Source organism: Rhododendron vialii, chromosome 10a (genome assembly GCF_030253575.1).
Source record: "Rhododendron vialii isolate Sample 1 chromosome 10a, ASM3025357v1".
Taxonomy (NCBI): Eukaryota; Viridiplantae; Streptophyta; class Magnoliopsida; order Ericales; family Ericaceae; genus Rhododendron; species Rhododendron vialii.
The window spans coordinates 27002674-27016055 of NC_080566.1; the positions used below are offsets into that span (position 1 = coordinate 27002674).

General features: G+C 38.6%; 1 protein-coding gene and 1 pseudogene across 1 annotated transcript; both read left to right on the plus strand.

Moving 5' to 3' along the window:
• The first annotated feature begins 787 nt into the window (after positions 1–787).
• LOC131304092 (GDSL esterase/lipase At1g71250-like) lies at positions 788–6733 on the plus strand. The gene is made up of 5 exons (XM_058331196.1): positions 788–1163; positions 3521–3648; positions 3765–4013; positions 5811–6066; positions 6371–6733. Exons 1-5 carry the CDS (start codon positions 854–856, stop codon positions 6589–6591), a joined length of 1164 nt encoding a protein of 387 aa, XP_058187179.1. The 5' UTR covers positions 788–853; the 3' UTR covers positions 6592–6733.
• A 4171-nt stretch (positions 6734–10904) lies between these two features.
• Positions 10905–13224, plus strand: LOC131303071 (pentatricopeptide repeat-containing protein At2g13600-like; annotated as a pseudogene).
• The last annotated feature ends 158 nt before the right edge of the window (positions 13225–13382 follow it).

The window sequence follows — 13382 nt, forward strand, 5'->3', positions numbered from 1 at the left end:
AAATCTCAAATTTGGATAAAAAATTGACGGTTTAGTGTGAGTTTATTGATGTGCTTATGCACTTAGGCATTTTTTTTTTATCTGTCTTTTGTGCTTGCTTTCTTGGGTCTCCGAGATCCTTTCACTGACTTCCCCACGCAACTCTTCTGAATTTTGAATAGTATTGAAGATCTTCTGTTTTCGATTATCTAATTTGTTCACTGACTTATTATATTTTAGTATGCTTATGAGCAATATATATTTATTTATTTATATACGATAGCTACCATTTAACTTGCTTCTCTTTGGGATGAGAAATGGCCTACTTAATTCAGTGGTTAGAGTATTGCTATGCACCCCCGGCCAAAATGTTACAATTCATAGAAAAAATGATATGTTATGAAACATATTGCTGAAAAGTTACAATTTTAATACAAAAGTTACGAAATGCAGTCCTAGTGAAAATGTTACGAATCCAATTGCTGAAAAATTACGAGTGTTAGAACAAAAGTTACGAAACACACCAAAATATTCCAAATGAATTATACAATAGGTGCATATGGTACACACTTTTAAATGGGGTGTATTGCAGTTTGCAGACTTTCCTGTAACTGAAACATGGAAACCAAAAATCAAGGAGAAAGATAAGGAGAAAAAGCCATTGGAAAAGAAAGTGTTCATGACTTCATGCAGTATCCAAGGAAGGAAATCTAAACCGTTATCAACTTTATTTGTCCAAAGTAGTTATACGTTTGCAATCAACTCTTATATACATATCGCGGTACCCACAACCAGTGTTTCCACACAAGGAAAGAGAGACGAAAGCAAAGAGAAGCTGTTAAAAAAACAAAACAGATCAAAAAAAAGAAGGGAAATGGGAGCCCCAGATTCGCAGCCGGTCTACAGGATGATCATCAGTTTGATAACTGTCATTTTCTCCTGTGGATTTAACGACGGAGTGGTTGCACTGGTTATGGGAACATCACCACCAGATTCACCACCAGCAGGGCCGGAAAAACAGTTTACAGCCTTGTTTGCTTTCGGAGATTCAATAACTGATAATGGGAATAACAACTACTTCCTCAGCTCTTTAGCCAAAGCCAATTACGTGCCTTACGGTGTTGATTTCGAAGAAGGACCTTCCGGGAGATTCTCTAACGGGAGAACTTGCCTTGACTATATTGGTAATTACTACTAACTACTGCTTGCTTTTTACTTTGTTTAATTTTAATGCAGGTTTTTCAGGGCAAGTTGTACCTTGGACTAATCCTTATTGTCCCTCGCACAATCATTTCACATGTCCGCTCACGCTTACGTGTGGAGTATGGTGGTCCCAAGAAAACATCTAGTGCAATATGTATTTGGGACTTTTTTTAAGGTTAAAAACTTCGCTACATAGTACTCTTTTTCCCCAGCTTAATTAATTATAACTAGTCATAGAAAATTATAATGCACAGGTTTTTTCCTAACAGTGTCTAAAAAGATCTATAGATGTACGATTCACCAACCACCCACACCACCCCCCCCCCCCCCCCCCCCCCGCTTTTTGACGCGGAAGGAAATTTAATACGGGATTTCTCTCACAAAATAGAGCATTGAAGTGCAATGCATGAGATGACAGAGAATTAAGGTGGTGTGGATATGTCTATTGTAGATCGGTAAATGTGGTAGTTGATGTTTACACCCATTTTTGGCCAAAAAATAAGGTAATCGATTTACGGGTTAAAAGGAAGCCTCGAGGGTCGAGACCCAAGCCTTGAAAGACCTTACGACCAGTTGCCCACGAATTAGGACCGATTCTTAAGAAATGATGGGCCTTTCGTATAGGCCCAAATCAGTCAAAGGCCCAAGGCTTGAATCAGTCCACTAGGCCTGAGTATTTCGTCCAGGCCTAGCCCAAATTCCTAAAAGTAACAAGGCCTACGAAATAGGCCCAAATTGGTAGAAGCCTTAGTTTTCTCACCAGGCTTGGGCTCAGAAGTCTTACAATGGACAAAGGCCCATGATTTATCACAAGTTTAGACCCAATTGATGAATAGGCCCGCTGCTTTAAGACCATCATTTAAAGCCTTTAATGAGCAAGAAAGGGGCCTTAAGCTGCTCATAAGTAACTCAAATGCCTAGAATATTCTTGCTAGTCAGATCTGGGTAAGCTGGTCATAAGCAGCTCAAGGTCTGATCTGGTGGGACCCCATTCTTCAGCATGAAGCAAGACCAAGGACAGGTGGCGTACATGCAGCCCTCGGAGCTGCTGGCAAATGACTCATGAAGACCTAAGCAAGCTGCTCATAAGAAGCTCACCCAGGTCTGCTTTATCTTTTGTTTCTCGATCCTTCTTCCATAAGGAGTCAAGCCCAGAGGATTTGAGGGCCCACAAAAGGTGTAAGGTCCAATAAAATGGTAGGAAGGCCTAGAGAAGTATTGGTCTTCAGCTGTGGTGGGCCTGGAAGGAGTCCATTCAAGCAGTAGCTTGAGTGTTGAAGAAGCTCAAATGGCCTGGATGCTGCAGGGACTGAAATTCTTTTTGCCCTTTTACAAAATTTTATGCAAGAAAGAAGGGTTTTTCAGACCTTTATCATTTCCTTAGTGTAAAGGGCACGTTTTGGTCAAAAGAAAAGCCTCTCATTGGAGCATTTTGAAGCAGCTCAAAAGGGCCACATGGCAGCCATGCATTGAAGCATTACAAGCAGCTGAAGGTCTGAAGCTCCTGCCTATAAATTGCAGTTTTGAAGGCCTTGGCAAAGGTCCCCGACCATCAAGCCCCCGGCTTATGCAAATTTATTTTTCAATTATCTTCTATCTTAGGGTCAACGACCATCAAGGCCACGGCTTATCCAATTTATCTTTCAATTATAATTACTTTCCCGTTCAATCTAGCCAAGCCTAGATTTTATGTCCTTTTATTTCCTTGTACCCAAACTTTGTTAAACCGATTAATAAAGTTTGTTTTCGTTCTTTCATTACCTTTCAGTCCTTTCCTTTTCTTTTAACCATTTTCTAACAACGGTTAGGAAATATTTAAGTCCTTATCCAGCAAAGGCGAACAACGAACCATCACGAGGCCTTACCCTTTGGGCCAAGCACAATGACTCGAAAGAAGTCAGATTTTTGAGGCACGAAGGCCTTAAAACAACTCGGACAGCAACCCTGTCCTGGCACGCCCCCGCATTCCAAGCCAATTCCGTTTTTGCACTTTTTGTGAGAAACAATTGAGAGGAGAGATAATAATCATGCTGGAGAGATCTATCAAATTAGCTTAAGAAGTTGTAGTTCGAGAAGATCTAGCCATCTACGTTTGTTGGGTATTACGAAATACTATGTCATTGATAGAGCTCAATGAAGAAAAATGATTTATGTAACCGACCCCAATTAATTGAAACTTAAGACTCAGTTTGATTTGTTTTGGTTTTCTTTCGTGCAAATCGGGCTCGTGGGCCTTGTTGGCTTCATGCATGGTAGATCCATTCGTAATACATGTCCCTTAATTTGTGCATTGTATATCATCACTTTATACTAACCCGTGTATTGTTGGGCTTTGTAGGGGACTTGATAGGCATTCCAAATCTTCCAGCTTTTGCAAATCCTTCAGCTACAGGAAGAAATATTCTGAGGGGAGTAAATTATGCTTCCGCCGCGGCCGGGATTCTGGATGAGACCGGACAAAATCTAGTAAGATTCCCAAATTATTTTTACAAAAACTTTAAGTCCATTTCTTTTGCGAGTTTTGGCTATTATATAGTATCCTGTTATGATCTTGTGATGATGATCGTCGATGCTGCCTGCAGGGCCAGCGATTCAGTTTAAGCCAACAAGTTGAGAATTTTGAGAAAACCTTGAATCAGTTGAGGAACACTATGAACATGAGCGATGAAGAAATAAGCCATTACTTGTCAAAGGCATTAGTGGTGATGACACTTGGTAGCAATGACTACATCAACAACTATCTTGTTCCTTCCATGTATCCCACCAGCTTCATGTACAACCCTAAAGACTATGCAGATCTGCTCATCGAACGTTACGCAAGGCAGATACTAGTAAGACTCAATCGTATCTTTGTTGACTATTCATTCACTTCTTTTGGAGTATAGCAGGGTTTTAATTGCGATATCGAGAAATATAATGGTATCAGAGGTCCAAAATTCTTTATGTAGCGGTCGATATGCTACACAACGGCCTTTCTTTAAAAAGCAGATGACAAATTTGAGAAACTCACTTTTTTTCAGTCACTAACTTCCAGAATACCAAAAGTCATCTCCCTAGCTCACTATTCATTCTTATTCCTCACTTGATTGCCACACAAATTAGCACAAAAGCACACATCTATTTATAGGCTGACTCTTCAACTAAAATGGGAGGTGATTTGTATCACAAACACTCTATGTCGCTTAATGTTTTCGTGAAAAAACATGGACATGGACAATTTTGTCATAGGCCTTGCAAGAGATCCACTTCCTTGTTCTTTATGGGCTCTCAGGGACACTAACATGCGGATAAAAGTGACCCTTTGCCTTTGCCCCTCCGCCCGCCTCCTCGTACCTCAATGAGTCGTCAGGTCGCTTCTATCAATCCCATGCCCAAGTTTTTAATGCCAAAGAGGTATTTGGATTTTGAACTATCACTGTACAGCTATTTTGCCAATAAATTGGATCGCTGACAGGAACGGATCCAAGAATATAGTTTAGTGGGGGCACCTGTTAATTATAATAGAGAAAATTCATTTTTTTAGTCAATTATAGTAAGATCGTACAAAATTAAGGGATACATTACTAACTATAAAAGTTTATAACACATACTTTAAGTTAAATTAGGTAAAAATGAGTACAAAATCTCAGACAAAATTTTAAAGTACTCTCTCCGTCCCTTTTTAAGTGTCCTGCTTCGTAACTCCAACTTATTAAAAAGACATCATCATTACACCTTTCACATCAACTTTTTCCTCCACTTTCCCTACTTACCCATCATCATTACACTTTTACTCACTAACTTTTCAAAATAAAATTTACTTTTAGGGACAAAATAGACAATACACCAACTTTTACCCCCCTAACTTTACAAAATGGACACTTATTAAGGGACAGCCCAAAATGGAATACTGGACATAAAAAAAGGGACGGAGGGAGTATGTTTTAAATGAACATCGACAAGTTGTAGAATGCTTGAAGTAGCTAGTTTTGTTAATAACTTTATTTTGAAATATTTCTCCTAAATGGTTAAAAATAAAGAGAATCAAGAAAGAATAACTCTAAATAGACAAACAACTCATAAAAGAACAAGTATAAATGTATCATATGATGAAATATTAATTCAGGCATAAAACTAATTCTATATGTGTATTTTCGAGATATATGCAAGTGTGTATATTTATTTAATATGTTAGCACACTTTTATAATTATGCTAATTTATACAAAAATATATTTTAAAAAATTAATTTTGAGTGGGGGCACGTACCCCGCGTGACCCCCTTTGGGTCCGTCCCTGATCACTGATGCATAGTTGTATCATGGGTCCCAATGAGTATCATGAGACAGCTATTTGCATGTCAAGGGGCAACAATTTGGCACTCGGAGGCTTGACCCTGCAGAATCACATGAAAGTTTTCACATTCTATGTGAAGACTGCATGCATTCATCCCTATAGAGTAGTAGCGTGAATCCCATCCCGGACAAAGGCAGTGTTACTAGCACATCATTCACAGTGATTTTTCCCCCTTAAAATTCAAGGAAATATATGTCCATGGTATTGCTCTTCATGAATCTTTACATAAAATTAAAAAAAAAAAAAAGTGAAAGGACCGGTGAACTTAATTATAAAAGTTCTTAATTTGTTGCAGGCAATGCATGGTTTAGGGTTGCGGAAGTTCTTTTTCGGAGGAATCGGCCCCCTTGGTTGCATTCCGAATCAAATAGCAACTAGTCTTGCACCCGGTGGAAAGTGTGTATCTTTTGTGAACGATTTGGTTGGCATGTTCAACACCAGACTAACAAGTCTTGTTGATCAGCTTAACACTAAGCATCCTGAGGCTATATTTGTTTATGGTAATACTTATGGAGCTTTCAGTGACATACTTAACAATCCAGCTGCTTATGGTAAGAACTCGAGAGACACCACTTAGGAGAGACTTAATTAGTACATTCCTTCCACAATCTAGGTGGAGTTTGGACCAACACATATAACAACTCTGTTAACATCCTTAGCCCTTTCAGTTGTTAGTAAAAAAAAATTTGCTTTCGGTCAAATTATTTTACCTTTTTGTCTTAACGAGATGAATTTGAAGAGTAAATTTATAAAACAAACATTGAAAGAAGTTTAAGTAAAGCAAAATAATCCAAAAAGTTTATTTGTTTTGATAATATAATAACTAGAGTAGCTGAATGAATTTAATTATTGCAGGATTTAAGGTGATTGATAGAGGGTGCTGTGGTGTTGGGAGAAATGAAGGACAAGTAACATGCCTTCCATTTTCAATTCCATGCAGAGAAAGGAACCATTATATGTTCTGGGATGCCTTCCATCCCACCCAAGCTGTGCATCAAATCCTTGCTCAAAGAGCTTACACTGGCCCACCTTCTGATTGCTACCCAATCAATCTTCAACAAATGGCACTTCTTTAATATTTAAATACACTCTTTTTCAATTTCATTTTACATCTATCAGGGTTTGATGAGCCTCCAAAATCTATCATGTTATGTTATTAAACTTAATTATGTAAGTTTTCAAGTGCTTAAAGTAATATCAACTACCTGGCCTGCCTTATATATGTGTACTAGTGTTAGTCCGTGTTTACGGCACTACGCATCCCGGTTGGAAGGGGATGACAGTTGTGTGATTTAGGTGAAAACCATAGGCACTTAACCAGAAAGTGAGAGGATGCACTACAACCTTTAGATCAAATGAATCTAAACCGTTCCAACAATTTGTCCCCACACCCTTCTGTTTTATAATAGAGATGGAGTCCTGCTATTGGTACAAACGAAAGGGTGTACATATGGTGTACATCACCGTGTGGGGTCCACTATGGGTCCCACACAAATGATTCAGTCCGTTAATAAATTTTAAAATATTTTTTCTAATGGCCCTATAAAAAATCAGCTCAATTGAATATGTTTAAGTACTTGATCCGATCTTCTAACTTTTTATTCAAAAATTAGACAATGAAAAGTTAAAAGATTAAATCAAATACTTACACATATTCAATTGAGTTGATTTTTAGCTAGGGCACTCAAAAAAATATTTTAAAATTTATCAACGGAAAAGATTATTCGTGTGGAACCCATAGTGGGTCCCACACGGCAATGTACACCATATGTACACTTCATTTGTGCTCTTAGCATTTTTTATGTGTATGTATCCTTATAGTCATTTTACGAGGAGCTTGACTTCTTTTTTTAATTGGAAAAAAGAAGATATTAAACTCAATAACGGATACATTAACGAGAGAGGAAAAAAGCTCCTAGGGTAAGAAAAACTGAAGGAGACTACCAAAGATTCAAAATACATCAAAACATTCTCCCACCCCGTAAACATCTATCCACAGCTACCAACATTTGTGGAAAGAAAAAGCAGCAACTCGAAGATCAGGCCACAAGTAGCAGCAGAAGCACATACCAGTAGACAATATCAATCATCATTTTGTTCTTCTTCTTTAAAAGAGGGTGACCGTTACCCTCCATCTTATTGATTGAAATGGTGTAGGTTCCACCTCTGAAATACACTTTTTGGTAAGCATAATATCACTTTGTAGTGCGATTCACATTATTTCAACTAATAAGAATGAGGGTAATGTTCTCACACTTTTAAGGAGAGTAAACAAAACTAAATCTCTAAGACTGCTGATTTTGCCACTCCTTTTTTTTTGTTAATGTCACTCCCCCAAAAAAATACACTTGCAGGGAAATGACGTTAACAAAAAATGAAGTGGCAAAATCATTCCCCTTCTCTAAAATGGCATTACAAACCACGCACCAATTTTTACCAAAAAGAAAAACCACGCACCAATATATATCCTTGCCACATACCCTCAGATCTTAACCAGAGACCCATATTTATAGCTAAATAAAATCTCCTCCAAAGCTTACTCTAAACCGCTGACCCACAAAGAAAGACTTGAGACTCAAAAAAATATGACAGGATCCCACCCCCCCTTCCACTCAAAAAACCCCATTTCATAAATGTTGTGTTTTTCGAGATGGGGCGTAACATATGGTGTGTGATGCTGTAAGTTTTTTTTTTTTTGTTTAATACGGATAAAGTTACGGAGTAGTTTTTTTTTAATTTATTGTTCGATACTCCTACTTCTTAGTGTTTTCCTGTTGGAAAAAATTAAAAAAAAACCCGCTAAATTTACACCCCAATATCCCATAGGTCTCCAAACTTAACGTATTTTCAATTAAACCTCCAAAGTTTACAAAAACTTTACAATTAAGCCTTTGCCGTTAAGTTACAAACAAGAAGTTAACGGGAAGTGCTGATCTCTCCATCCCCTTCCGTTTTGGAGGGAAATTTCTTTACTTTTCTCTCTATCCAGTGGTTACACCAGTTGGAGGGAAAAACTCCCACCTTTTCCCTACTCTTTCTCTCTCCTCTCTATTCCTTTATAAAGGACTCTCCTTCCTAGACACAAACAAAACTGGACACAAAACAGGCCAATTCCATGTAAGCACATTGTCATTACTGGACATAAACAAAACCACAATTCATACCTTACAAACATAAACAGGAAAAAAAACAAAGTTCACAAACCATTTCACTAATGCTTAATGCATTTAAACATTCATGGAAACAAACCATGAAACAACAAACTTCATTACTGGACAGAGCCAGTTAACTGCATTTTACCATTCTTTACAAAAAAAAAAAAAAAACAGGGCCTAACATCATGGATTCAATTTACAAAAACCATCATGGATCCATATTCAAAGACCATGTCCCTGCCTGTACCATAATCATATGCCTGCCTGGATTCAATTTACAAAAACCATCATAGAACCATATTCAAAGTCTTTGCAGGCAATAATTAAAACCTAACCTATTAATCTTTAAGTCCAAAAAGCAAACATAGTTTGTGGTACTGCCAAACTAACATATTAAATTTTGTGATTGCTAAGTGCCCAACTGTTGGTGATAGAGCCAACTTTCCTCCTAGAGTTTCCTTTGTTGGAGACAGAGCTATTGATGGTTAAGGAAAATGTTGCCTTTGATTGCTAGGATCCCACACGAGGAGTTGGAGTTGCATTCTTCCTCACCTGCAATTAAAACTAATTAATGTTATAAACTTCAATTCCATTCTTCCTCACCTACAATTAAAATAAAAGTAGGGACAATAACACATTACCATTGGTAGCTTAGCCCTTCTAGGTGCAGTGTTTGGGGTTGGGGTTGCTTTCTATTGGTTGCTGCACTTGCATTCCTCTTCATTGGTGCAATGTATGGAGTTGGGGTTGCATTTCTATTGTTTGCTGCACTTGCATTCATCCTCACCTACAGTTATAAACAACTCCCAGTGATCAAATAAAGTTGGAAAAGAAATTTTGAATTTGCAATTAGAAAATAAATTAAGTTGTAAGAAAAATTAGATAACCATTGGTGCAGGGCTTGGGGTTGCATTGGTATTGGTTGTTGCATTGTTCCTGACCTGCATTGTTCCAAATACAATTATTAACGAATACAATTGAAGTTATGCACAAATACAGTTGTAAAAAAAATGGTAATAGATGCAGGAGTTGGAGTTGGGGTTGGAGTTGCACTGGTAGATGCAGGATTTGGAGTTGGGGTTGCACTGGTAGATGCACCTTGCTTGCACCCTCTTTTGTTGTGGCCCACTGTCCCACATGCACTGCACCTCATCTTAACGCCTCTCTTACTTAATTTGGTTGGATCTTGTGGCTCATCAGACTCCCTCCTCCTAGCTTTTTTGGGTCTGCCACTTCTCTTTTTCACATCAGGTGGTAACATGAATGCATCACCTTTGATTAAAGCCATTGCCCCATTAAAAATCATCTCATAAAAATCTACAGTAGTAAATTCACCAACTTCTGAAGCCATGTTCACTAATTCCATTTAAGAAATTTCATATTCATCACAAAAATCAAAGCATGTCACAGTACCCCTACATAAACCCGTGTTCGAATTCCCTTGAACACACCCCCATGATGCATTCTAAGAGTGAAATGTTCAGAATCTGCACATCATTCAAGCAATAAACAAAATAAATCGCAAAAGATTTGGCTTGCCAAACAAATACACATATAAAATTGAAAAACCAACAATCGAGCAAACAAAACCCCAATAAACAATTATTATACATTAAGGAAATGATATTGGCACTCCAAAAATTGATGCAGACACTCCAAAAAACAAAGGAAAGTGGCTTTGGTGTTAACTGATTTTGGAGTGTCTGTATCAATTTTTAGAGTGCCAATATCATTTTTCTAAATAATGAGAATAAAAAATCTAAAGTCTCAAAACCTTAATCATAGATATCTAAAAGGTAAATGAAAAAGGTGATACCTTGTTTACAAGGCTGACTCCCATATTCTCGCATCATCCAAACCATTTTTTAAAGGATTTCAGAAACTCTAGGTACATATTGGTGAGTTTAAGACAAGCATTGGGATTTCAGAAACCCTATTTTCCTTCTTTTTTTCGGTTGGGAGAAAGAGATGAGTGAGAGCAAGGAGTTTATACACCCCTTTTTTCACACTAGTGCCGCTCACGTGTGGGAATTTCCCTCCGAAACGAAAGGGGATGGACAGATCAGTACTTTCCGTTTGTAACTTAACGGCAAAAGCTTAATTGTAAAGTTTTTATAAACTTTGAATGTTTAATTAAAAATACTTTAAGTTTGGAGGCCTATGAAATATTGGAGTGGAAGTTCAGCAGTTTTTTTTTAATTTTTCCCTTTCCTGTTGAGTGGGACTGTGGGAGAGAGTATGAAAGAGCAGGAAAGAGACCTGTTATCCCTTATCAATACTGTTTTCAGTCCCAGTGCTCAATGATCTGAGCAAAACATTCTTCTCCAGAGACTATGGAATGACAATGCATGGACGAGTTAGGCAAGTTGTGGGTGACCTCTCTCTCCTCAACTCATCGCCCTTCTCGAAGCCACAGTAGCCACTTGACACGAGCCTCCGCTCCAAGTCAATACGCGACACTCGTCGTGTCCATGCTCGCATCATCAAGACCCAGTTCAGCTGCGAAACCTTTATCCAGAACAGGCTAACTGATGTTTACGGAAATGTGGGTTCTTGGACGATGCGCGTAAACTGTTTGACAGAATGCGTGAGAGAAATACTTTCACTTGGAACGCGTTCATAACCTCGTTATCGAAACTGGGTTTTGTTGAGGAAGCAGCCAGTCATTTTGGACGCATCCCTGAACCCGACCAGTGCTCGTGGAACTTGATGGTGTCTGGTTTCACGCAGCGTGAACGGTTTGAAGAATCACCCCACTATTTTGTTCTGATGCATAGAGAGAATTTCGTGCTTAACGAGTACTCGTTTGGGAGTGCACTCAGCGCTTGTGCGGGTTTAACGGATCAAGAAATGGGTACCCAAATCCATGCTTCAGTGTCCAAATCTCGGTATTCGTTGGATGTTTTTATGGGGTCTGCACTTGTTGATATGTATGGAAAATGTGGGAATGTGGCATGTGCTCAAAATGTTTTTGATGGTATGACCGACCGGAACGCAGTGTCTTGGAATAGCTTGATTACCTGTTACGAGCAGAATGGTCCAGCTTGTGAAGCTCTTTATGTTTTTGTTAGGATGATGGATAACGGGTTTGTAGCGGATGAGCTCGCCAGTGTGATCAGTGCGCGCGCAAGTTTGTCGGCAAACAAAGAAGGTCGACAAATCCATGCCCGAGTTGTGAAATTGGACAAACTGAGGGATGATCTTGTTTTAAGCAATGCATTGGTTGATATGTAAGCAAAATGCAGTAGCGTCGATGAAGCTAGACGAGTGTTTGACCAGATGCTGAATAGAGATGTGGTGTCTGAACCCTCCGTGGTAAGTTGTTTTCCAACAGGAGCAAGTGTGAAAACTGCAAGATTGATGTATTCCAACATCGATAGAAACATAGTATCTTGGAATGCCCTTATCTCAGGCTATACACAGAAAGGGGACAATGAAGGGGCACTAGGACTCTTCCGGCTTTTAAAGCGGGAATCTATTTGGCCAACGCACTATACCTTTGGGAATCTACTTAATGCATGTGCAAATTTAGCTGATTTGAAACTCGGGAGGCAGGTCCATGCCCTTGGCTTGAAGCATGGATTTCGGTTCCATACAGGGCAAGAGCTTGATATTTTTGTAGGAAACTCTCTCATAGACATGTACATGAAATGTGGATCTGTTGAAGATGGGAGCTTTATGTTTAAGCACATGGTTGAAAGAGATTGGGTTTCGTGGAATGCTATGATAGTTGGGTATGCTCAAAATGGGCATGGGACAGATGCTCTTGCAATTTTCCAAGAAATGTTGGAAGCTGGTCAGAAACCTGACCATGTTACTATGATTGGAGTTCTCTGTGCTTGTAGCTACACCGGACTTGTTGAGGAAGGACGCCATTACTTCCAGTCAATGATAAAAGACCATGGTTTGGAACCCCTAAAGGACAATTACACGTGTATGGTTGATTTACTTGGCCGAGCTGGCTGCCTCAATGAAGCTAAAAACTTGATAGAATCGATGCCAATGTCTCCAGACAATATTATATGGGGTTCTTTGCTTGCTGCTTGTAAAGTTCACGGCGACATTAAGTTGGGGGAAGTTGTTGCTGAGAAGCTGATAGATATTGATCCTAAAAACTCTGGCCTTACGTTCTTCTCTCAAATATGTATGCTGAGCTTAGGAGATGGAGGGATGTTATGAGAGTTCGGAAGCTTATGAGGCAACAAAGAGTTGTTAAGCAGCCTGGTTGCAGTTGGATTGAAATACACAGCCAGGTGCATGTTTTCATGGTGAAAGATAAAAAGACATCCTCAAAAGAAGGAAATTTATCTACTTTTGAAAACACTTATTAAACAGATGAAACTAGCTGGATATGTCCCTGATACTGGTGATTCAGAGGATGATGAAGTGCAGGACAAGTCAAACTTTACACTTTCCGAGCATTTGGAAGTAACAGAAGTTGCTGTTGTGGAAAAAGTGTTTGTCAGTGTCCATCAAGGGCGGCATTTCTTACCATTCTTTTCATCAGTATATGGGTACCCCCGCCCCGCCCCTGCTCAATTTTTTTTTCATTGAGAAAATATGTTCTAGATTTTAAAATAAGTGAGCACAAACAATAAAAGTTTATGAAATAACTATTATAATTTAAACAAAATCTATTATCTAAAAGAAAAATGGAAGAAATAGTTAATATTTTATGTGGTATTTTAGTTGTAAGAGTAAAAATACAAGAA